Raw genomic sequence first — 25301 nt, 5'->3', positions numbered from 1 at the left:
GATTACAGCACCTGGAGACATGATGAATGTACACATGGTGATAAGATTTCTTTCTTCTTCTTTTTTTTAAATGTAACGGCGGAGTTTATTTTACAAACCAAAGCTGCTTTGAACTTCCCTTTTCTCCCAACAGTAAAAGACAGACATGATGTAGATCAGCACGGCAGATCCTTCAAGCTACAGGATAGGCAGTACACATGCCTTACAGAACAAGCTTCCATAGGTCAATGGATGTGGACCATCGTCACCCCTCACCCAGCCCAGTGCACCATGAGAGATTTAGTGGGTAGGCCTCTCTGCAGACTTGTCTGGAGAATTGCACCTGATCTCATCCCGGACACCAGGCCAGGCGTAGTCGAGTAGTATCTTTATAAACACTGGCAGCATGAGTGGACAGCGCAAGATGGCCTCTGAAAAGATGACATCTCTTCCTCTCCCACCAACAGTAGTAATTGAAATGGCAATAGAAGTCATTCCAGGGGGCTGGAGAGAGCATTGGCTGCTGTTCCAGAGGACATGGGTTCAATGCCCAGCACCCACAATGGCAGCTCACAACCACCTGTAACTTCAGTTCCAGGGGATCCAATGCCCTCACAGATACACATGGAGGCAAACCACCAACAGACATTAAAAATTAAAGTACGTTATTTCAGGCACTGAGCTTTGGAACGGCCACTCTCTTCAGGCCACACCACTGTTGCTGTAGAGAAATTAAAAGCCCTATACTATCTTTAGTGACAGGCAGGTGACCTCCTCCTGCAGGTCAAAGTCCAGCTGTAGGACTTCTCTAGTGACTGAAAAGGAAGGCTGGCTTTGAGTCCCCTGCAGTACACAGCAAAGACCAGGATGAGGTGGAGGTACCTAGCACCGCTGCCAGCCCCAAAGCACTGGCACCAGGAATCTGCCTGACTTCATCGCCCCACCTGAGGGTGAGCTGGAGCTCCAAGCAGTGCCCAGGCCTCGCAGGGACTGAACTCTATTCAGCTCCTCAGCCACAGGACTGAATTCTTCCCCTTAGGGGTTAACTGTAGGTGGGGACGAAATTTCTTTTTTATAGCTTGTCTATACTAATAAAACTTTTAAAACCAGAAAAATTAAATTTAAAAATTTCAAAGAATCTTTTTAGAATAGAAATGTGGGGCCTGTAAAAAAGAAACTGAATTGCAAGCACCAATTAAATTAAGAACCAATTAAGAGATATAAATCAAAACCAACAAACCAGGAAACAAACTCACTGTTTGGACGTCAAAGCAGATGAACAGTGTCTGGTTTTAGGAGCTCAGTAATATCAAAGTGTACGTGAACCAATGTCTGAGTCAACAACTCTACAGCCAACCCAGCCACAGCTTCTCTTCAGCCCCAGCCAGTGCCTTATATGGGCGGAGTCTTCAACTCCTCACAAGGGCTTTGTGATGTCAGAGGAGGAAATGAACCAATCACAGCTCTTCACACACACACACACACACACACACACACACACACACACACACAGAAATTCTTCACCTTGTGTCTCCAAGGACTACATTTGTTTTCTCACTGCCCTGACCAATTCTCTGAGAAGCAGCAACATGTGGTACTCAGGTTTTGCTTTGGCTCAGGCTCTCAGAGGACAGGGAGGCCATTTCAGGGAATTGGGAAGATGGGTCTGAAGCAGCTGCTTATATGGTTTTGTCATGTCCCATTGCCTCTAATGACCCGATTCTTTCTGCTGAGTTCCACCACCATGGGGTTTTACAACCTCCTGAACATCATTCCCTGGTAGTGACCAAGAATGCAGAGACATGAGATGATGTGATAACTCTTCCATTCAAACCTTGAGGAGGACATTTGGACTTTGAGAAGAGCAGCAGTAACAAGAATAGACTCAGTCACCTTTGGGCTAGCCTGGGTTAGAGACATATAGTTAAGGGATAGAGAGTGCACACACAAGCTTCATCAAGGCCCTTTTTACTCACACCCTCAAATTCTCTAATGACTCCAACTACTGCAGACCTCTTCATCTCTATACTCATGATAGTTGTTTTTCCTTAAACTCATATTTATGGGCACCAAAAGGATGATAGCCTGTCCATGACACTGTGAGGCCTTGAAATTGTCCCTCAAGATTCCCCAGAGCATGTTTTGTCTCATGAGTGGCATGGTGGCAGGAGAAGACCCTTACCATGATAGGGAATTTATAACCACAGAGAAAGGCTACAGGAGGTAACAAAGCAGGTGGGGATGCTCCAGAATCAAATTCCCTATCTTTTACAGCTAATATATACTAACAAGAGCTAAGGTAAAGAACTAAATCAATATACAAAATGTCAAAGATAAATGGATAGATAATAATAGAAAATGGTTGATAATAAGTCAAGTGAAACAGATGGACAAACTAAATCTAAAATAATAACCTGTCAAAATTAGTCACAAACCCAACTCACTGGTAAGCACACTCACTGTGTTCAGGTCAGTGGTGATCACAGATGTTCAGTTCAAAGACAGACAATAAAAAACAAAGCTCTCAGGACCGAAGTCTTGAGTCAAGTCCTCTGTAACCAACCAACAGCTTCACTGTAGCATAAGGACAAGATCCAGGCCCAGCAGGTGCCTTACATGGGTGGGCCACTCTCCTTCCTCACAATGGTTCCTTGTGAGGTCACGGAGCCATGGGCCAATCGCAGCTAGCCAAAAGCCACCACAGTTCTTGAGTTGTTCTCTCATGGCTCCTTGCAAATCAACGCCAAGACTCAACTTAAAGAGACAGAGGTAATTTTTGCTCAGGTTTTCAAAGGATTAGGCGCAGTATGGTGGTGGGCTCAGCTGGTGGGACTGACAGCAGGGTGTGAGCAAGTGATTTCACTGCAATGACAATCTCCTCCTGCTCAAGCCTATTTAAATAGCCTTATTATGTGGGCTACTTCTAGAATTCTTTTCAGTGTCAAAGCCAGAAGCCCCAGTTTGGCCTGAGTCAAATAAGAGTGTTTCTGAGACTGATGAAGGTGACAGTGTGAAGCTAGGTCTCTGTCACCTCAATGGCTGACATTTGCGGGGTCTTATGCCAAGATCCTTCTTAAAGCATTGATGCTGAGTTGCCCTGACTGTCAGTGGACTGATCTACATGTGAGTGTGGCTTGCACGTTACCTTGCAGGTTCCTTAGCTTCTGTTCTTCTGGCCAGAGGTGAATTTAGAATTTGGTAAGTACTGCTGATAGAAATCTTGTAGCCTCTCTTAAAGCCAGAAATTCCCTTGGTACTCTTGGCAGCTTTATCCTTGCCAGAGGCCAAAGTTGCCAGAGTACTGGAAGGCTCTTCTCCTTATCTGGTTCCTCAATGATTTTACAGTTACCTCTTCAGAGGATGAAATGTTATAATAGCAATAAAGGCTGTTTCATAAAAGAACTCCCCTGGTCAAGGGAACAGAGTCTCTGGGTAGAGACCTAAATTTCCAGTTGGACCCGGGTCAACCTGGACAGGTGGTCGCCCTTAGAAGGCAGAGTTGCCTTTAGCCATGCTAGAGGCAGAATAATTGTGCCTTTAATAAAGGGACTGCACTGTCTCTTCTCAGAATCTCCTCTCTCTAGCACAATATCTTACATGGTGTAGCCACACTGGTTCATATGTCTGCTCACTTTCCTGAAATACGAAGAAAACATACCTTTTCCTTTTTTTTCTGTGTCTGTTCTGTAGGCTTTCCCTCACATTCTTACTCCTTTTCTAAGCTCTCCTCCCCTCCATGTGGCTGTTTGTCTGTCCTGTGTCCTACCTCCATGGGTAAAAGGAATGTGCTTTCTTCTTCTCTTCTCCATTCCCTGCCATGAGGTGCTTTTCTTTTAAACTGAAACAAAAATTTCCTTGAGCAAAAAAGAATCCTGAATTCTCATCCATGTTGCATTTTAGCATCAGATGGAACAAAACATGGATTTTTCAGGGGGCATCGTCATAATTGCTGCTTCTTCAGATACATACTGCCTGACCCAGGAATGTATACTTTTAATCGTTATTTCATTTTCTTACAAAATCCATAGCCATTTAAAATTTTCATTTATTATTACAATGAAATAAATTTTTAAATATTCATTACATATTGATATGCACAATTCATATGCATGTGTGCATATTGTAAATGTGCTTTAATGGTTCTTAAGTTGCCCGGGGGCTGCTGATGAGAGGATTTAGTGCAATGTTCTCAATCTTCCAAATGGTACGACCCTTTAATACAGTTCCTCATGCTATGGTGAACACCAACCATAAAATTATTCTCATTGTTACCTCATAACTTTAATTTTGCTACTTTTATAAACCATAATGTAAATATCTGTGTGTTTTGATGGTTCTGGGTGACCCTGTAAAAGGGTCATTTCTCCTCCCCGGGGGCCATGACCCACACGTTGAGAACCACTGGCTTACTGGTTAAAGACACTTGATATGGAGCCTAATGACCAGAATTGGATCACCAGGACCCACAAGCTTTAGGGGAGAATTAACCCTACAAGTCATCATCTCTCTCTCTCTCTCTCTCTCTCTCTCTCTCTCTCTCTCTCTCTCTCTCACACACACACACACACACACACACACACACACACACACACGCACACACACACACACACGCACACGTACACGTACACGTACGTATGTACGCATCCAGTGTTTTGCGTCCAAGTATGTAGTGTACCACCTGTGTGTTTGGTGCCTGCAGAGGTCAGGAAAAGGCATCAGATCCCCAAGAATTAGAGTGGTTCTAAGCCACTGTGAGGGTCTAGGGATTGAACCTGAACCAACTCTCCAGTCCCACTCTGAACTTTTAACAATCTAATAAAATGGGGTTGGGGGGAGGTGGTTCAGCAGTTGAGAGCACTTGCTGCTCTTACAGAGCACCTGGATTTGGTTTCACATCCACCTGGCAGCCATCTGCAACTGCATTCGGGGACCCAATGCTTTCTTCTGGTCTCTGAGGGCATCAGGACACACACACACACACACACACACACACACACACACACACACACACACACGCATTCACTCACTTAGACACACAAAATAAAGGTAAATAAATAGGTTTCAAAAACCTATTTAACCAAGCGGTGTTAGTACATGCCTTTAACCTCAGGGCTTCCGAGGCCAAGGCAGATGATCTCTGACTTCAAGGCCAGCCTGGTTACATAGTGAATTCCAGGACAGCCCAGATTACACAGAGAAACCCGCTCTCGGAAAACCAATAAACAAACAAACAAATAAAATGAAATGAAATGAAAAACCTACTTAAATGCTATTTAGGAGGTTCCATAAAACCTTTAAAAGCTATATGTTTATAGAAAATGAAATTCATTGGAATCATAAGATAAAAGTTTCATTAAGTTACAGTGTTTAATGTGATATACAAATATTTTGATAAACATTCTTTCAAAGCAGTTTCTAAAGGAGAAAATATTAACATAAACTATTTTATGCTAAATAAAGGACTAAGGCGCATACTTTAAAAATCCATATTGGTGGAGCTGGAGAGGTGGCTCAGTGGCTAAGACCACTTGCTGTTTTTGCAGAAGACCCAGGTTCAGTTCTCGGTGCCCATATCATGCTGGTCACACCCACGTGTAACTCCTTTTTCAAGGGACATGATACTCTCTTCTGTCCTCAAAAATGCCTATGTCCATATGGTATACAAGTAGGCATACACTATGCATACAAACTTGAATAAATATTAAAATCCTTATTAGTCTGATATAGATTTATTTTAAATAAATTCATTTTTATTAATTTATTTTGTGTATTAGTGTTTTGCCTGCTTGTATGTCTGTTTACCACATGTATGCAGTACCATCAGAAGCCAGAAGAGGGTGTTGGATCCTCTGGAACTGGAGTTACCAGATGGCTGTGAGCTATCAGGTGAGGCTTGCTCGGAATTGAATCCAGGTCCTCTGGGAGAACACCAAGGGCTCTTAACTACTGAGCCATCTCTCAAGCCTTTTAGGAATATATGCATATATGGTGGTTCTTTGAGACAAGGTTTCTCTGTGTAATAGCCTTGGTTGTCCTCCTGGAATTGTTCTGTAGCCCAGGCTGGCCTTAAACTCACAGAGATCCATCTGCCTCTACCTCCCAAGTGCTGGGATTAAAGGTGTGCGCCACTACAGTCATCTCAGAAACATTCTTAATTTACTGATGATAAATTAAGGTTTTAGTAGGGTGCATTAGTTAAGATTCTCTTGGAACTGATGGAATGAACAAAAATATTAAAGAGAGATTTACTAGACTGGCCAAGGCTGTTTCACATAGAAAGGCCGAGAATCCAGTGGTTCTCAGTCCATGAGACTGGATGGCTCAGCACTCCAACCTGTTGCAGCATGCCTAAAGCATTCCTGGAGAGCTGCTGGTCTTTGGTACACATTGGAGTCCAGAAGTTGGTTCTGATACTGATGAAGGACTTCCTCAGCAACAGCTGGTGCTTGCCAGTGAGAGTGAGGATAAGCAGGAAAAGAGGCAAGTTTTCTTCTGCCATGCCCTCTGAATAGGCTGCCACCAGAATGTGTGGCCCAGATTCAGGGTGCCCTTCCTGCTTCCTGTAAGGCTTCAGGGTCTTTGAAAGTCAGAATGTCTTCTGTCTTACTAGTATGGAGTCATACTTTCCATCGTACAAATTTGAGGTTAATAACTGCTAAACACTGTAAAAAAAAAATCAGATAATCAGTTCAGAACTGGCAAATGAGAAATCCAAATAAAAGCTATGAAATCTGCTATTTTGTTTGTTTGTTTGTTGGGTTTGATTTTGAGACAGGGTCTCTCTACATAGCTCTGGCCTTGAATTCACAGAGATCCACCGGCTTCTTACCCTCAAGTGCTGATTAAACACAGGAGCCACTGCCCACCTTTTAATACATTTTAAAAATCTATGTATAACAATTCAAATTTATGCATTGTCTGCATGTGTTTAGGTTTTAATGTCATTTATAGGTCATCAAATTAGCTTATGAGTGAAAACTCATCTAAATTATAATTGTTAAATTAAGCTAAAATTCTTTTCGGTTTACTACAGTTTCAAGTGTTACTACAGTTTCAAGGGGAAAGAACCAAATCCAGCAGCCTAACTAATTAAAGTTTGCCTGTCTGTCTCACCTGCTTGTCAAGCAAGGAGACCTATGGGGAGAGACAAAAAAGAGAGACTATTTCATCAATGTGACCATGTCAGGGAAACAAACGTTATGTCTGATGGCCTCAGCTCTTTCTGTGGGGTAGTAACATGAGTTTTTAAAATTAAATTTAAAAATCACTTTGTAATGAACTCACAAATAAAAATGTCACACAACTGGAGTGAAGTATCCACTTAACCAGTCCCAAGTCCCAGGCATCCCAGTTAACTTCTTTTTTTTTTTTTTGGTTTTTTTGAGACAGGGTTTCTCTGTATAGCTTTGCGCCTTTCCTGGAACTCACTTGGTAGCCCAGGCTGGCCTCGAACTCACAGAGATCCGCCTGGCTCTGCCTCCCGAGTGCTGGGATTAAAGGCGTGCGCCACCACCGCCCGGCCCCAGTTAACTTCTATACATTAGAATGGCTGTTCTGAAACCAGGGAGCTTCACTTAGGGTTTTGCCCTTTCATTATCAAATATATATATGAGTTTTTTGTTTTTGTTTTTTTGAGACAAGTTTTGTCTGTGTAGTTTTGGTGCTGGTCCTAGATCTCACTCTGTAGACCAGGCAGGCCTCGAACTCAGAGATTCGCCTGGCTCTGCCTCCCGTATGCTGGGATTAAAGGTATGTGCCACCACCGCCCGGTTTTATCAACTATATTTTAATGCAGTTATCCACCCAAGAGAAAATAAAACAATTGTGACAGAGTTGAAACTAGAGAAACAATTAGCTCTGCATTCTCTGTCATGACTCATGTACCCATTAGTGTGCATCCCATCTTTCTTCATCATCCAATATTACTCCTTTTTGTCTCTTTTCTATATTTTATACTCTACCAACACTTACAGATGTTTACATATAATATATATATATAAAATAGTCTAGCAACCACATATGAGGGACAACACATTTTTTTCCAAGTTTGGGTGACTTTTTTAATATCATACTTTCCAAAACCATACATTTTCCTGAAAAAAAAATTTCCTTTGTAGCTGACTAATATCCCATTTGCATAGGTACCACATTTTCATTATCCACTTATCCATTGGTAGACATTGATGTTGGTCCCATTTCCTTGATATTGTAAATAAGACAACAATAAACATGGATGTGCAAATATCTCTATGGTAGAATATAGAGTTCCCTGGGTATATGCCCTGGAGTTGAAAATTGGGTCATATAGTAGTTCTATTTTAATTTTTTCTGTTTGAGACAGTGTCTCTCCATAAGTTTTAGATATCCTGAAACTCACTATATAGACTAGGTTGGCCTCTAATTCAGAGATCTGTCTGACTCTGTCTTCCAAGTGCTGGGATTAAAGGTATATGTCACTGTGCCAAGATTTATTTTTTGATTTTTGTTTTTTTGGTTTTTCAAGACAGGGTTTCTCTGTGTAGCTTTGTGCCTTTTCCTGGAACTCACTTGGTAGCCCAGGCTGGCCTCGAACTCACAGAGATCTGCCTGGCTCTGCCTCCCGAGTGCTGGGATTAAAGGCGTGCGCCACCACCGCCCGGCTATTTTTTGAATTTTAAAGGAGCCTCTACACTGATTTTCAAAATGGCTGTATTAATTTGCTCTCCTACCAGCAGTGAATTTAGGGTTCTTCTTTCTCTCTATCTAACATGTTTTGTCAGATTTCTTGGTGATAGCCAAATATAATAAGGTGAGATAATCTCTCAAAGTAGTTTCAACTAGCATTTCCCTAATGATCAGTAATATTGAACAATTTTGAGAATAGTTATAGGCCATTTTTGTTTCTCCTTTTGAAAACTGTCAATTTATTTTGTGTAGCTGGAGTTTGATACAAATACAGAACTATATTTGTTATAATGTACATATATTTCTACTCTTATTTGAAATATTTGTATATTAATACAAATGTAAATTTGTATCTGTCATACTGTATGGAGGTTCTACTTCTGTTTAGAATATTCTGTATATTGATATATATTTAAGATTATTGTCATATTGCATATCGCACTATACATTCCTACCTCTGTTATAAATATTTTGTATATTTTCACAATTTTGAAGTCATCGTCCTTTACCGTATGTTTGCTTATAGACTGTTTACCTTGTTTACATGAAACGTTCATTAGTACTTAGGTTATTTAGGTAGATAAGACTTATAGATTTATAGTCACCTATGCTTGTCATCTCTATAGTTATGGTAGTTAGGTTATCCAGATTTACAGATACATAGGTCAGATGGACAGGTAATCTTCAAACACTTCATGGACCTAGAGAATATGGCATTTAGATAACTTAGAATTCTGTTGACGTGAGACACAATTGCTCGTGCCAGCACCAATTTATCCTGAGAAAATGTTGGGCTTCTAAGACATTTCCATTTGGAAGTTTGTCTTCTTCTTGGCACAAAATGGCCTATTGGGCAAAGAACTGCCCTTGCCTCGACTGCTGACAGTACAAATGCTGTCCTTTCTGGACAAGCAGGACACAATCTACAGATCTAATGCAATAAGGAAAGCAACCACTGTACTCTGCCAAGACAGGGTAACATGATCTTTCAGAATTCCTGCTTCTGAAAATGGTCTGTCAGATACTCTAGGCCTATAGCTTATATGAATGCGCCAACAATGCTGAGAAACATTAGGTGACTGTCCAGGCTTCCAGCTGTCTCGGTCTACTCTTGCAAGATTCCCAAAAGTTGCTTGCATCCATCTACCATTTCTCAGGTACCATTATATTCCTTCTCAGGTCTTTGATGAGATTGAAGACTAGCAGTTATAGTTACAACTTAATATATATATATATATATATATTCTTAGATAGAACATATTAAGTATTAGATTCAGGTTCTTTAGGATAGGACACCTTTTGGAATGATCTTTGTAACATACCATTTACCTACGCTCTAGACTTCTCTGGATTTTTAGTATGTGTTTCTTGCTTGATACTGTTCACATTGATTGTAGTTCCATCTTATCTAGGTCATTATCCCTCTTTATTCCTGGACAATATTTGACAACCATTCCTTTGTATGTAGTCTTGTATTAGGTTAGAACCTTCTTATTTAGACAAAATGGGGAGATGTAGTGGGTAGCCATTCCAGCTTTGATCTGGAAGTTCCAACCCCCATTGAGATTTCGGTAACTGTCACGCCTACAAGGCAGGGCCAAGAGAGAACCCTGAAGACCTGAGATCCGGATGCACCACCTCTCTTGGTCCCTGGACCCTGGACGGTGGAGGTAGATCTAGTAGAGTTCTCCAGAGAACACCGCCAGACTGTGCTGTGTCTTTCCCAGACCCTGCAACCTACCTATCCCTTCATTTGTAAGTTATGCCACTAAATAAACCTCCCTTTTAACTATGTGGAGTGGCCTTAATAATTTCACCAATAATTTTCTTAGACTATGTATTGATTGGTAGTTTTATTTCTTTGGTATTTAATGTATATCATTCTTTGTAAATTCTGCATATTAGCTTCTTGTCTGAAGTGTAGTTGGTAAAGACATTCATCCTTTCGGGAAGCAGCAGTCTGGTCTACTGATGGTTTCCTTTGATGGGCAGAAACATTTTACATTTCCTGTAGTACATCTGTTGACATTTGGGGCTAACTCCTATGCTACTGGAATTCTGTTCAGAAAGCTCTTATCTACCCCAGTGTCTTGAAAAGTCATCTCTATGTTTTTCTCTAACATTTCCAGCATTTCCAGTTTTAAATTAAGGTCGTTGACAGGGTTTTAATTGACTTTTGTACAAAGTAAAAGATAAGACATACTTTCATTCTTTTGCAGGTGGCTATCCAGTTTCGTCAGCACCATGTGTTGAACAGGCTGTTTTCCCCGACTTCCTGTTTTTGACTCCTTTGTCAAGAGTTAGGTGGCTTTAGCTTCATCAGTTTATTTCCAGGTCCTCTACTCTGTTGCTTTCTCCTAACTGTCTTTATGCCATTTCCAGGCTGTCTTTATCACTGTAGCTCTATAGTATAATTTGACGTAGAGTATTCTGATGCCATCACTGTGTTTTTACTCCTGAGGGTTGCTTTGAGTATTTGTGGTCTTTTGTGTATCCATATGAATTCTTGGGTTGCTTTTTCTAGATCTTCGAAATATTACATTGGAGTTTTGTTTCTTATTGCATTAGATCTGTAGATTAATTTTGGAAGTATAGCCATTTTTTACAATCTTACTTCTGTCAGTCCAGGAGCATGGAGGATCTTTCCATTGTCTAATATTTTCTTTTAAAAGATAAAATATGAAGCTGGGTGTGGCAGTGAATGCCTTTAATTTTAGCAGTTGGAAGGCAGAGGCAGGTGGATTCTGAGTTAAAGACCAGCCTGGTCTATAGAGCAAGTTTCAGGACGACTAGGCTACACACAAGAGAAACTCTGTCTTGGAAACAGTGTGTGTGTGTGTGTGTGTGTGTGTGTGTGTGTGTGTGTGTGTGTGTGTGTGTGTGTGTAACTGGGCAGTTCTGGTCAAGGTGTTATCTCCAGGATCCTTGTATGAATTCTGGTTTTGCAAGATCATACAAATGGTTCCTATTGTTTGACAGGTAAACTGACTTTTGGGAGATAATTGCTCCTGCTCGAGATGCAGCCTTGTCTTCCAGGAAGTGATTTCCATCATGTAGGCTCAACTGTTATAACGGGTGCAGGCAGAAATGCCAAAGCTAAACCTCCTGGTTTACATCCTAAGACCCTGTCTCAGCAAACAAACAAACAAGAATTATTCCTAATTGGAGCAATTACACAGTAATCTTATACTACATTTTAATGGACAAATGTTTAATTCTATCTATAAAATTTAGCCTATTATGCAAACAAATAACAATAATAATTTCTTAAAATTATCTAAAGCTTTGGATTTCTTCTCAAGTCTATCCTTTCTGGAAAGTATCTATTGTCTCTTTATAAAATAAGTGCTTGGTGTTCTGTAAACCAGTTAAGGAAAAACCACAGGAATGTTCTCTATTAAAGATGACATATGTTATATAAGAGACTTCTAAATATGATAACTGAGAATTCAAAATTGGTTACAGGGTCTTTCCCCAAATATGAAAAAACCAAATGATTTCATCAACTGAAAGAAAAAAAAAGACATCACACCAAAGATTCCATTCTTAGGAATGGAGAGTTGGCTTAGCAGTCAAGAGTAATTGCTATTTTTTTTTTTAAGATTTATTTATTTATTATTTATACAGTGTTCTGCCTGCATGTATCCCTGAAGGCCAGAAGAGGGCACCAGATCTTATTACAGGTGGTTGTTGCTGGGTATTGAACTCAGGTCCTCTGGAAGAGCAGTTAGTGCTCTTAACGGCTGAGCCATCTCTCCAGCCCCGCAATTGCTATTCTTGCAGAGGACCCTGGGTACAGTAGGGTTCAGAACCGACTTCAGGCACCTCACAACCCCCTGTAACTCCGGTTCCACTGGATCACCTTCTTTTACTGGCCTCGGCGAGCACACACATGTGGTGTACAGACATCCATGCAGGCACAGACACACAGACACAGACACAGACACACACACACACACACACACACACACACACACACACACATACATACACACACACACCAAACAAACAAACAAACAAACAAACAGTTTTTAAAGATTCAATTTTAACTAGAGGAAAAAGACTATGAGGATAATTCCAGCCAGTCACTGCACTGCAAAATTTCAGATGTACGCTTAGATTCACATTTCTCACATCATGTGTCAGCTCTGAGCACAGAACACATCTATATGGACTTCAAAAATGTTGGATGGCATCTCCAACTGCATTGACAATTAAATAGCCCAAGGACTGAACATTTCTCTCACGCTGTATGCTTCTTAAGTCTTTTTGTAATTTGACATTTTGATTATTTAGGATGCTTAGATTTTCCCTTGGTATATCCCTGAGTGACAGTGCTAATCTTAGTTTTTAACAATGCTACAAATGAGGCTGACACTATGTCCCTTTGGGAACTTTGTTTTCGTCACGACTGTTTGCTTACCTGGAACCCTTACCTTATTTGAAGTCGGTTGTCCAGCTGTAGAGGCAAAAGGCAGGACTAAGCCCAGATGAGTGTGTGAGAAGACAAATAGCAGATGAGCAAAGAGGAGGATGGGCAGAGGGCATTTAAGAAGGTGGAGTTAACAGTAGGGAACAAGGTAGGCTGAAGCCCTCACAACAGGGGGAACTGTAGCTCAGTCTTGGATGTACACTGGGTGGTCAGGTGACAGGTCAGTAGGGCTAATATATTACCCTTACAGTGCTAGGTGTCCACCTTTTAACAGGAGTTACACCCTTTCCTTGGCCTGGTGTGTCCAATAACTTCTTGGGTCTGTTTTCCCTGATATTATTTTAATATCCCCATGTTCCCCTGCAGTCTCAACTCACGCCAATGTCCTTATTAGGTACCTTGTCCGCTCCCAGGAATAGGTCATTTCAGCGTGTCTGGGCACATGGGTGGTGTTGAGCAGGTGGCACCATTCACTTACTCACCCAAGTGCCTTCATCTTCCATCTTCCAAATGGAGACGAAGGCTGCTTGTAAAATGGAGTCTCTGTCTGAAGGCATTGTCTGAAAACCATTGTTTTGCACAATACGGAGTAATTGAGAGTAAAAATAGCCTGGTCTCAACGGTAAGAAATGCAGTGAAAAAGAGGGTTGTAATTGGACGACACAGGCATGGGGTATAAAGAAGTTGGCAGAGTGTTTGTTGTGCTTGTGTGAAGCTCTGGGTTTGATCTCCAGCATGGCAAAACCAACCAACCAACCACATCTAGTGATCACTCCTTACCTTTATAACGTCAACCGATCAGTGGCCCGAATTGTTGTTTTGTTTCAGTATTCTGGTTATCCAGCCTGAGATGAATACTGCATTGATTTAATTAATGGAGCCTTGAAGTAGCCATAAATGCCTGGACAGCTAAGTCTCTTATTTCTTCTGCTTTCCTTGAACCCATTAGCTGTACTTCCATGCTGGTTTTTTTTTTCTAAGTAAATCTCAGGGTAATGCCTCCAAGCTGCACATATAAAAAGCATGCTGCAAGTTTGACTGCGGTTGCTTTATATGGAGGGGAAAAAATGTTTTAGTGGAGAACAATAACATTTACTCTTCTGAGCCTTTATGTCTAGGTATGTTGTATTTCTCTTTGTTCTGATCTAAAGGATGAACGGCGTGTAACAATTGGTGAGGGAGCCGAGAATGCTGGAGGTCATAACACAGTGCTTACTCAATGCTGTCTGCCACGAGCTGTGTTATTCTCAGGGTCGTGCTACCCAGTCTTGGAATCCGTTCCTATTTCAGGTATCCTCCAGGCTGCTGCGCCTACAGAATCTCTAATCACAGATGTTTGTGCCATATGGATACTCAGTTGAAAATGTCATGGTGTCTATATGTTCTAAGGTAAAAAGCAGAATCTGGGGCAAGCAAGATGGCTCAGTGGTGAAGGTACTTACCACCAAGAGTGATGACCTGGGTTTGATTCCCAGTACCACACAGGGTAGAAGGAGAACACCTACTCTGGCAGGTTATTCTCTGATCTCCATATCTACACCGTGACACATGTGCAACTCTCTCTCTCTCTCTCTCTCTCTCTCTCTCTCTCTCTCTCTCTCTCTCTCTCTCTCTCTCTCTAAATGTAATAAATTTAGTGTTTTTAAGGTGGAATGGGAATGCCAACTAACACACCCAATATCACCTCCTTGTAACAGAAAGAATGAATGGAGAAAAAAAATTTGGGTAGCAGAGCAGAAAATTTAAAGCATTTTGGTCCTTGGAGGGTTCGGGTTGGTAAACAAGTCTGGGATCCAGCACACACACTACTCTAGCCTACTCTTGTGGCTCCAGGGTGAAGAGTGACATCTTTGTGACAACGAAGTCCCACGGTAAATGTCATGTTGGATTCTGTTGAACTCCATGCTTCCCAGGCTCAAGCACCCGTTCCACCTCTCCCTCAGCTGCCCGCTCTTGTGACCACTTCATTCCGGCATATGAGGGCATGGCCTCAGCATTGGCCTGAGCCTTGCCCTCTGGTTCTGACCCTCTTTTCTCTACTTCATCGGTGTCATGTGAGCAAGCTCATGTCCTCACTGCTTTACCTTCCTCTCCATAACCGACGGTGACCCTTTGAAATCATGAACCGAACAGTTGTCCTTCCACAAGTGTTTCACTGTTGGGTGACAATGATGTACAAGAGATTTAGTGTATATACAGGGTGGACCAATGGCCTGTGTGTGCTGAGGGACGGACTTAAAAATATATACCATGGTGGCCAAGCATGGTAGGTTGAAAGACTGAGAGGTTGGGGAAGGAGGGTTTTTGAGTTCTGGGCCAACCTGGGCTACACAGTGAGCCCCTATTTCAAACAAACAACAAACAAACAAGCTAAACCAAATTAAACCAAAACCAAATTGCTTTTCTAATATGGGATTTAATTTAAGAAGATGTGAAGTATCCATTTTTTTTTCAAGAATGGTGCTCTTTCCTCCCTCCATAAGAAACAAAACAAAACCCAGCTAGCTAGAAATTAGAGTTTGAAGTGTTCTTTTGAGTAAATCAAAGTACGGCTTGCGACATAAACTACTTTAAAATCTCATGTGTTTAAATGATTGCTCACCCATCTACCCAACCGAGTTTGCGTGTGTGCCTCTCTGCACAGTACAGCTACTGAGCACAGCTGCGAGGACAGGGGCTCCCAGGGGACAGGTTTCCAGCTGTGCAAGCCAGAGCAGGACAGAGAAGTATAATCCAGGTAATCAGTCTTTCAAATTCTGGTGCTTAACAGATTTTGCTGGATTTAGTGTCCTTGTGGTTTTCTCCACACACAGCCTGGGGCCATTGAGAAGACTGGCACCCCACCCAAGGGCTGCCTCTGGTGTTTGTGCAACTGTAGTTACTACAGTGACGACATCTCTATGTGTGGGGGACTGTCTCTCATTTAGTTCTCCTATTTCTAAAATAAACGTTCAAAAATTAGAAATTACATTTGGGGAAAACAATACATTTCTTCCCTGTACCAAGGCAGATAAAAAACAAATAAAGAAATGAAGCACCTGGAGAAAGAGTAAGAAGACATGGGGTGGGGATGTAGTTGTTGGAAAGTGTTTGCCTCGCACACATAGAACCTTGGGTTCAGTCTCCAGCCACACAGAGTGGTTGTATAGCTGTAGGCCTGTAATCCAAGGACCAAGGGAGGTGGAGGCAGGAGGATCAGAAATTCAAAGTCATCCTTAACTACACATTTGAGGCCTGCCTAGGACACATGGCTCTGTGTCAAGAAAGAAACAACAAAGATTGAGAGTTAAAGAAGGATTTATGGATTTATGGAACTCAAGAACACAATGGCGTCCTGGGTGTGCCTCTGAGTGCAGCTCCTGCCTGGGGCACCCTCACGGCCAGTGCTTGATTTCCTGCTTCTCACACTCGGTGTATCTTATCAAGCTCTACAAACTGGGTCACTTCATCCAAGTAAGGCCACCACCCGTACAGGAACCTCTCCGCAATGATTCTCAGCCAGGGAGTGACTTTCACTTCTCCCCGGGCCCCTCTCTCCAGGAGCCCTTCCAGTTCCTCCCGGGTCAGGTAGTCAAAGCTGCTGATTTCACTGGGATCTGTGCTGATAGTGACGTCCTTCCTGATAAGCAGAAGGTAACAGACTTCATGTTCTCCCCAGACCACGTCTGATTTCGCCTTATAATGATATCTTGTCATAAACACGATGTCCTCTAGAGAAACCTGTGGCAGAAATTGATGCAATATGAACAAAATTGGTGTAAAATACGGAATATACATAGAAATGAAGCAAGTTCCTTGGATTTCTGCTGCCACAACTGTTACTGGGCAGACATTGGTACCTGGTCCTCGGGGATGCCCAGCTCAGCCTGCAGACGTCTCAGGGCTGCCCTCCTCACACCCAAGGCATCTTTCTCTTCCAATTCTTCAGGATTACTTAGTGGATGACTGGAAAAGGAGTCAGTAAAGTGCCCTAGAAAGAACACACACGAGGAACAATCCTCTTATTTATTCCTGGAGATAGAATAGATGAAACAGACCTGCAGCCCTCACAGGGAAGCCCATCAAGACATGGCAGATGAGAAAGGCAGACAGAGCCTGAGTCCCTGCTCCCAGAGCTGTGGGATGTACTCTGAAGAACCAGCAGCTCTGACTGCTCCCCTGCCCCTCCTGCAGAAGCAAAGTTTGCCCACACACTTGTTGCACTAAGTGAGTCTCAGGACAGGGAGCGGTTCTCGTGGAGGTTTGTGCAAAGGCCCAGAAATGCCACCTGACAGCAGGAAGAGCTAAGCGCTATGGACAGCCTGGATTGGTTTCCAGGTGGTGCGAGGAAGCGGAGGCCTCACTTGATAGTGTTGAGCTATTAGCTGGAGAGATAGCTCAGTGGTTAAGAGCACTTATTGCTCTTACAGAGGATCTGAGTTCAGTTCCCAGCACCCACATGAGGCAGTTCACAAATGCCTGTAACTCTAGTGTGGAAGGTCAGCTCCTACCCTTTCAAGGGTTCCTATGAGGAGGAGAGTAGGATCAGAAAATATTAGATAGATTAGCAAAGAGGAGAAAGACAGAAACATAGGACAGCTTTGTGAGGACCTCGGTCAATACCCAACGGCCTTTCCATTTATTCAAAAGGCTTTTTATAATAATGCCCAGGGGCAGGGCAAAAGACCTCCCCCTTGCTAGATCAAAGCACACCACACAGCCAAATGTAGACCCTTCCAAACATGTGGTAAACATGCCCATGGTCAAATCATCCCCTTATGCAGCCCTGCTGGGTAAAGCAAGCTTAGATTCTCAGACCCTGAGTAAGTTCCTACTAGGAAACTTCTGTGGGTCTCTACACTCCAGCTCCAGGGGATCTGTGTGATGGATGACTAACTCCTGGATTGTGTGACAATCAGAAATGGCAGGTCTGTGAAAAGATATCCCTCAGTCCAGGTATTGTTTTATTTTTATCTCCTAATCTTTATGCTAAATGTTGCTTATCATAGTCCTTCAGATTCTTAGACCAGTAAATTCTTCTGCATTTAAACAGCGTTGTTGCTGGACCTGGTGTGGGAAGAGAGTATTCAGCTATTCAGGAAGTTGAGATGGAAGGATTACAAATCCAAAGGCAATTACCTGTCTCAAAATAAAAGTGAAAACAAAGGGCCCAGAGTGTGGGCAAATGGTGGTGTGCTTGCCCCTGGGTTTAACCCCTGGGACTAAATAAGTAAATAGGCTTTCATTTCACACAAAACAACAGGTAAACAGGGGGAAACAAACAAGCTAGACACTCTTACGGATCCCAGTTAAAGAAGCAGATCAAACAAGACATGCTAACCCAGCACCTTGGAGCAACACAGGCTGACAAGCATGTGTCTGACTAGTTCCTTCAGAAAGCTGTCAAGTATAGTCAGGTAACTTGTGTCACATATTTCTCCCGATCACATCACATGGACCTGCTCTCTTTGAGTCATGATGAACTCACCCGGGAAAGTAAGTTTCGTGTCTGCTCGGCGCTGAATCAGAACCTTCTTCTCTGAGTTAAACAGAACAACACTGAAGGCTCGGTGGAGCAGCCCTGAAATGTAAACGTCCAATGTGAGCACCCAGCACAACCACAAGATGGTTGCAAATGCAAAGGTCCGAGTGTGAGCACCCAGCAGTCACAGGATGGTTGCAAATGCAAAGGTCCAAGTGTGAGCACCCAGCACAGCCACAGGATGGTTGCAAATGCAAAGGTCTGAGTGTGAGCACCCAGCAGTCACAGGATGGTTGCAAGTGCAAAGGTCTGAGTGTGAGCACCCAGTATAGTTGCAAATGCAAAGGTCTGAGTGTGAGCACGCAGCACAGCCACAGGATGATTGCCTGCACTCTGTCTTCAGTCTGTGTTGTAAAAGAAAAATGGATGCTTATAGCAGTGGTATGCTTCGTAGGACCATGGTTACCAAAAGTGATGTTTTATAGCCTGTAGCTAATTAAACTTATTAGACAAATTAAAACTCGAGACAAATATTTTAAACTTGTTAGGGGAAATCAGGTCTAGATGGTAGTGAGGCAAAATCAGGACAAAAAGATTTTATTCAGGACTATTGTAATAGGGAGAAAAGAGACCTCAGTATAGATTTGGGATCAACTCTGAGTATAAAATGGACAAGTGGGCACTTATAGCCTAGTGGCAGAATAGGTGTAGGTGAGTGGAAATGTCTAGTGAGAAGAAATCAGAGGGATGAGGAGAGCTGGATGAGATTGGCAGGTTGAGCTGGCCTTGGTGATGCATATCATTGTTCCCAGCACTCTGGAGGCAGATCTATGAGTTTGAGATCAGCCTGATTTTTCTAGCAAGTTCCAGACCAGCCAGGGCCACACAATAGGACTGTCTTAACAAACAGACAGATATATAGACAGACAAAAAACACCTAAATAATCTAACACCTCCCGAGGGGTGATGGGGCTTAAGAGATCTGATTGAACATCAGAATGGGGAACTCCTTTTGAACCTCTCGGGATTCCTGTCCCATGGGATTTCAGAGGGAAGTGCACAGCTGCCCACAGGGTTGCAAGTTTCCGGATTCTGACAGTGGTTGGTTAAACAGATAATTCTGTCTAAGTGAGTTTCTCAAAATCCACTCCTGAAGACTGTGTACTCTTTTTATGGGAAAACCCACATTTTTCTCTTCTGTTTCTTTATCAAATAAGGAGGGAAGAAAGGAGAGAAGAAGAGAGAGAAAAAGAGAATGAATGAATGAATGAATGAATGATTATTGCACAGTAGACAAAGCAAAACTATTGTGCTACCTTTCTCGACGTTTTCATTCTGATGACAGTTCCTCTTGGTGTCTGCACCAATGACCTTGTCATTTTCATCAACAACAATCAGCATTTGATCTAAACGCTGTAGCTGGTGTCCATCAATCCAGTCAACAGTGGCATCAGACATGTCTGTGATCTGACATGAAATGGACACATACAGTTTCATCTTTGCATGAAGAATATCATCATCTCATTTCTTGCTGTTTGTTACTAAACACCTCAAAGGTCATCACATGCCTTCATCTCTCAGCGACAAAATTACTATACACTGATGCAGCACCTTTGTTAGCTACAACAGGGGCATAATGTGCTTCCAGTTGTACCTCTTGGACAGAAGGTCTTGATGACTTTCTGAGTGAGAACATAGCCCTCATGCTCCCTAGAGTCTTTTCAAAGAAGATTCAAAAGTAAACCCCCACAAAAGGAATAAATGCTGATGAAAAGTACAGGTAATGCTGCTTGTAACATTTTTAAACAATGGCCTGAAGGTTTGAACAGACGTGGAGACATTCTATAGCCTTTCTAGAAAGTTGTGTTCACCCACAGAAAGGCTGGTGCATCCTGCTTAGTGTCAAACAGATTCTCTAAGAACATATTGTCAGTAACATTTATTTTCACCAAATCTTTCCATCATCCTTTTCCTCTTGTTTGTGCGTTCAAGACAGTTTTGCTAGTTAGCCCAGGTTAGGCTCAGTTAAACTCACTATCTTTCAGCAAAAGCATTATAAGTACTGATATGACTGGCATGGGTCCTTATGCCTGGCCTTCACCCTCTTTAAAGAAATGTGAAGAGGGAGATAAATATGGTCAATTCCTTATGTATGAAAATGTCATAATGAGACCCATTTGTAAGACATTGCTAAACAGTCTTATTAATAAAAAAATTCAGAACCAGACATTAGGGTAAAAACTGAGAGATAAGAAAAGCAGAAAGAGAAAAGAAAAGCAGAAAGAAAAAGAAAAGAAAAGAAAAGCAGAAAGAAACCAGCCATGTTCTCACTACTTGGAAATCCTCAGCCAAAGAGAACTACTTCCTGTATACCCACGCCTATATGCCTTTCTGTTCTGCATCTCACTTCTCTCCGCCCACCTACATCATTTCTTGTCTGTCTGTACAGACCTCCAGACCTCTATGGTTAGTGCTGGGGTTAAAGGCATGTGTCACCATGCCTGGCTTTGTTCCCCAGTGTGGCCTTGAACTCAGAAATCCAGATGGATTTCTGCCTCCTGAATGCTAGAATAAAAGGTGTGTGCTACCATTGCCTGACTTCTATGTTTAATATAGTGGCTGGCTTTTTCCTCTGATGCTCAGATAAGCTTTATTAGGGTGCACAATAGATTGGGGGACACACGCTGTATCACCACACCCATCATCATATACAGCTAATAGGTTAATAAGAAGTGAACAGTGAAATTAGAGACATTTTCTCATTTCTGCCACTTATCTTCATGAGCTCATTGTTTCAGGGCATTGCTTATTGTCTCACTGTCTCAGCAAAGAAGCTGCTTAACTGGACTTCTGAATATGGGTTAGGGAAAAAAACAGAAGAAAAATTTAACAAATACATACATGACTTGATCAGTGAGAGAGTTCCTAGAGAGAAAGGACACACACTAACCACTCCTGGATATTGGAAAATGTGTAGTGATGCTCCAGCTCAACTATGAACCACTCATACCTTTAAGTGTGCAAGGACAACAGTTAGGATGTCTGCAGTTCTTAGTGTTTTTTATAAAAATAAACACATCCCAAACTCTCTGTGTCTTGTCTTTTCACTATGCCCTGCTTGTTCAGCTATCTATTTTCTTTCATGCTTATTATTTAACTCCTAAAAGAATGTTCTAGGCATTACTCACTTTTACAACTGGGCAGATCACACTATAGTGCTGTGGGACATAACAAACCATTTTCTATTACTAGATGATTTACTTTGTGAAGTAGATGATCATAGAAAATTATTTTAACACAAATACCTTTTTTTTAAAACACAAATTTACCCCTTAAAAGGGGGTTAACAATTTAGGCTTAACATTTATAGTGTAGGATTAGATAGCATCCCAAATAGATAGGGAAAGATTAATTATTTGAGATTTGATGATATAACTGATACATTTTTGAAAGTAATAAAGTTATATTCTTGCCTCTAATGTTCTATTAAATATATCCTAATGAATTTAAAGTTAAATTATAAAAAGTGAATGCATAAAAGAACTAGAAAAATACATGCATGAGCAGGGTATGCGATATTTTGTTAGGAAAGCCTTTTTAGATACAACAATAATAGCAGAAATTTCAAGACACAACTAAATGGTTAATAAGTAAGTTTAAACCACCTTTCTGCAAGTCAGGAAAGCCATGAACAAAGAAAAAGAGAAAACCAAAATATAACACTTTATCTTCCTAATATATGACAGACCTAATATCACCAAGTTATCAAACATTCTTATTTTAGAAAAAAAAATGTAAAGATATAGTAGAAAATCATAGAAAAGCATAAATATATAATTTAAATATAAAGGAACCTACTGTATGAATAATTCTCCAGTCAGAGGGCAGGAGACCAAAGTCTCAGTACAGTGGAGACACAGGATTCTCCCTTCTGCCCTTTTATTCTGTTCAAGCTTTCTGAAGAACAGATGATGTCCAGCCCTTTGGCAGGCTATTCTCTCCTATTTAATCTATAAATTCAGTGCTAATCTCTTCTGGAAACTCCCTCACAAACTGTGGTAATTACTTCTCTTGTTTCTATGAGAAAACACCCAACAAAAGCAAATTATGGAAAGAATGTTTATTTTAGCTGACAGTTTGAGGAGTCCACCTATGATGGCAGGAAAGGCTTTAACTGTGTACATGGGAGACTGAGGTGGCTAGTCACATCACTGTAGATAACAAAGAGACAAAGATGAATGCTAGTATTCAGGTATCTTTCTCACACATGCACGCCCCCTCTGCTTTTTATTCAGTCTGGAACTCCAGCCCAGGAGCTGTCCAGAAGTGTGTCTCATAGGTGATTATGAATTTATTAAAAATTTATTTATTTATTTGAAGTTGCCAATCTTCATTAACCATTACCCAGACACACAAATAATATTTGATTTGCATCTGAGCATAGTGCTATTAAGTTCCCACATAAAGTTAACCCTCACTTAAAAGTAACATACTCAGCACTTAAAAGTAGCATACTCAGCCGGCCGGAGGTGGCACACACCTTTAATTTCAGCACTCAGGAAGCAGAGGCAGGCAGATCTCTGTGAGTTTGAGGCCAACCTGGTCTACAGAGAGAGTCTAGGACAGCCAAGGCTGCACAAAGAAATCTTATCTTGAAAAACAACAACAACAAAAGTAACATACTCATGATTCCTCTAGCTGATGAATGGGCTTTATCACTCCAACAGTTTGTAAAAGAATGCCCAACTTAAAGTAAAAACGTACAACAAAAACAATGAAGAGAGCAGAACGGAAGTTAGAAATGTTTGTAGATAAAACTCAATATCCTACAAAAAGAAGTATTTTCAAGAGTTCATGAAGTATCTGTGTTTGGGTCCATGTAATAGACTCAAACAGTGACAAAATTGAAACTATAGATAATGTTTTCATATTATCCATAAACAACATTAAACATTAATAACATATGTCTATACTTCAAAACAGTAAGGAAACTATACTGTGAGATAATTTAGTAAGTGATGACAGAAAGATTCATATTATATATAGCACGTGTGATTCATTCAGCATTCTCATCACTGACAGGCCTGGTGTGGTGGTGTAAACCTGTGCCTCCAATACTCCAGAAGATGAAGCAGGAAGATCAGAAGTTCAAGACCAACCTAGCCTACATAGTGAGGCCTGCCAAAAACAAGACAAAACAGGGGGCTGGAGAGATGGATGCACTTGTTGCTTTTGCAGAGGACCCAAGTTCAGTTCTTAGCACCCTTGTGGCTTCTCACAACCATCTGCAAATCCAGTTCAGGACACCTGATGCTCCCTTCTGGCCTCTATGGGCACTGCATGCATATGGTACACATTCAGACACCTAGGCACTCACAGATACACATAAAATAAAAATAAATAAATATTTTTTAAAAGGACAAAACAAAGAACCTAATATCCATAAATGGCACATTGTTAAATTTATTGGCAGGCTATATTGCCCTACATTTAAAACAATGAAATGATTAAAAAAAAACATTTTAAAATATTGCATAGGGGCTGGAGAGATTGCTTAGTTGTCAAGAGAGCTTATTGCTTTTGGAGAAGACCCAGGTTCAGGTCCCAGCACCACATGGTGGCTCACAATCTGTAGTACCAACTCTGCCAAATTAAGCACAGAAAGCATTATAGGCAAATTCAATCAGTATTCTGCATCCCTTTATAATGTGTTCCAGGGTCTAGTAGGGGGAAAGTTGTCACTGGGTTCTCTGAGGAATCAGGATCTGATATATAGAACACAAAAACACATATCATGAAAGAGAAAGAATGAAAGGAAAGAAGTCAGAAGACATAGAAGATATAGAAGGAAGAAGAAAAAGAGAGATTGTGATTGAATAACTCAAAGAATTTCCTTTTTCTTTTTTTTAGATTTATTATTTATTTATTATGTATACAGCATGTATGACTGCAGGCCAGAAGAGGGTACCAGATCTCATTACAGATGGTTGTGAGCCACCATGTGGTTGCTGGGAATTGAACTCAGGACCTCTGGAAAAGCAGTCAGTGTTCTTAACCTCTGAGCCATCTCTCCAGCCCTCAAAGAATTTTCTTAAAAGAGATTGCATGACTGTAATATATATTGTTTTTCAGTGCAGACAGGGAACTCAGCGCCTTGCTAGAACTTTATCACTGAGCAAGACCCAGCGATGCAGTTTTCAGAGTGGCAGTCAATAACCATGACAATGCCCATAGAAGCTGCAGGAAGGGGAGTGAGAAAAATCAAGAGATTACTGGGAAAAGATGATTATATTATATTATATTATATTATATTATATTATATTATATTATATTATATTATATTATATTATATTATATTATATGGAGACGAACAAGAAGCAACAGAAAGGACATGAGCTATCAATGGGACATAGAGCAAGACATGGATACAAGATCAAGAAAAGCAAGTAATTAGGGGTAGAATGATGCTTAAGAGCACTGGCTGTTCTTTTGAAGATCTAGGTTTGATTCCAGGCCCCATATTGTGGCTACAACTGTATGTAACTCTAGTTCCAGGGGATATGATACCCTTTTCTGGCCTCTACAGGCACTGGAGGCATGTGGTACATAGACATACATGTAGGAAAAATACTAACTGATATAAAACGACAATAAAAATTGAAAGCAAGTAATAAGAAATGTAAATAGATTTGAGTTAAAAGGATTAGACAAAGAGGTGCATATATGAAGGACGGACACACACACACACACACACACACACACACA

General features: G+C 41.2%; 2 protein-coding genes and 1 long non-coding RNA gene across 5 annotated transcripts in view; 1 reads left to right on the top strand and 2 right to left on the bottom strand.

Annotated features, from left to right (window-relative positions):
* LOC143273393 (uncharacterized) overlaps positions 1-2621 on the bottom strand; it is an 11625-nt gene extending 9004 nt beyond the window's left edge. Inside the window, exon 1 of one of the 3 annotated variants that reach the window (XM_076572877.1) lies at positions 2440-2621. The gene's annotated coding sequence lies outside the window, so the exon portion shown is untranslated. Of the gene's footprint in view, positions 1-1235; positions 1396-2439 lie in introns of those variants that run through there. The other 2 variants (XM_076572876.1, XM_076572878.1) reach the window with 2 other exon arrangements.
* LOC143273394 (uncharacterized) lies at positions 2583-25301 on the top strand. The gene is made up of 3 exons (XR_013051482.1): positions 2583-2748; positions 5795-5865; positions 23619-25301. It is a non-coding gene; the product is annotated as an uncharacterized LOC143273394 (long non-coding RNA).
* On the bottom strand, positions 16413-22006 carry LOC102919018 (isopentenyl-diphosphate delta-isomerase 2-like). The gene is made up of 4 exons (XM_006987849.3): positions 19853-22006; positions 18543-18635; positions 16915-17045; positions 16413-16795 (listed from the first exon to the last, which is right to left on the bottom strand). The coding sequence occupies exons 1-4, from the start codon at positions 20031-20033 to the stop codon at positions 16478-16480; spliced, it is 723 nt and encodes a 240-aa protein (XP_006987911.2). The 5' UTR covers positions 20034-22006; the 3' UTR covers positions 16413-16477.

This window comes from Peromyscus maniculatus, chromosome 5, assembly GCF_049852395.1.
Source record: "Peromyscus maniculatus bairdii isolate BWxNUB_F1_BW_parent chromosome 5, HU_Pman_BW_mat_3.1, whole genome shotgun sequence".
NCBI lineage: Eukaryota > Metazoa > Chordata > Mammalia > Rodentia > Cricetidae > Peromyscus > Peromyscus maniculatus.
This window is presented reverse-complemented; position numbering and strand designations above follow the sequence as displayed.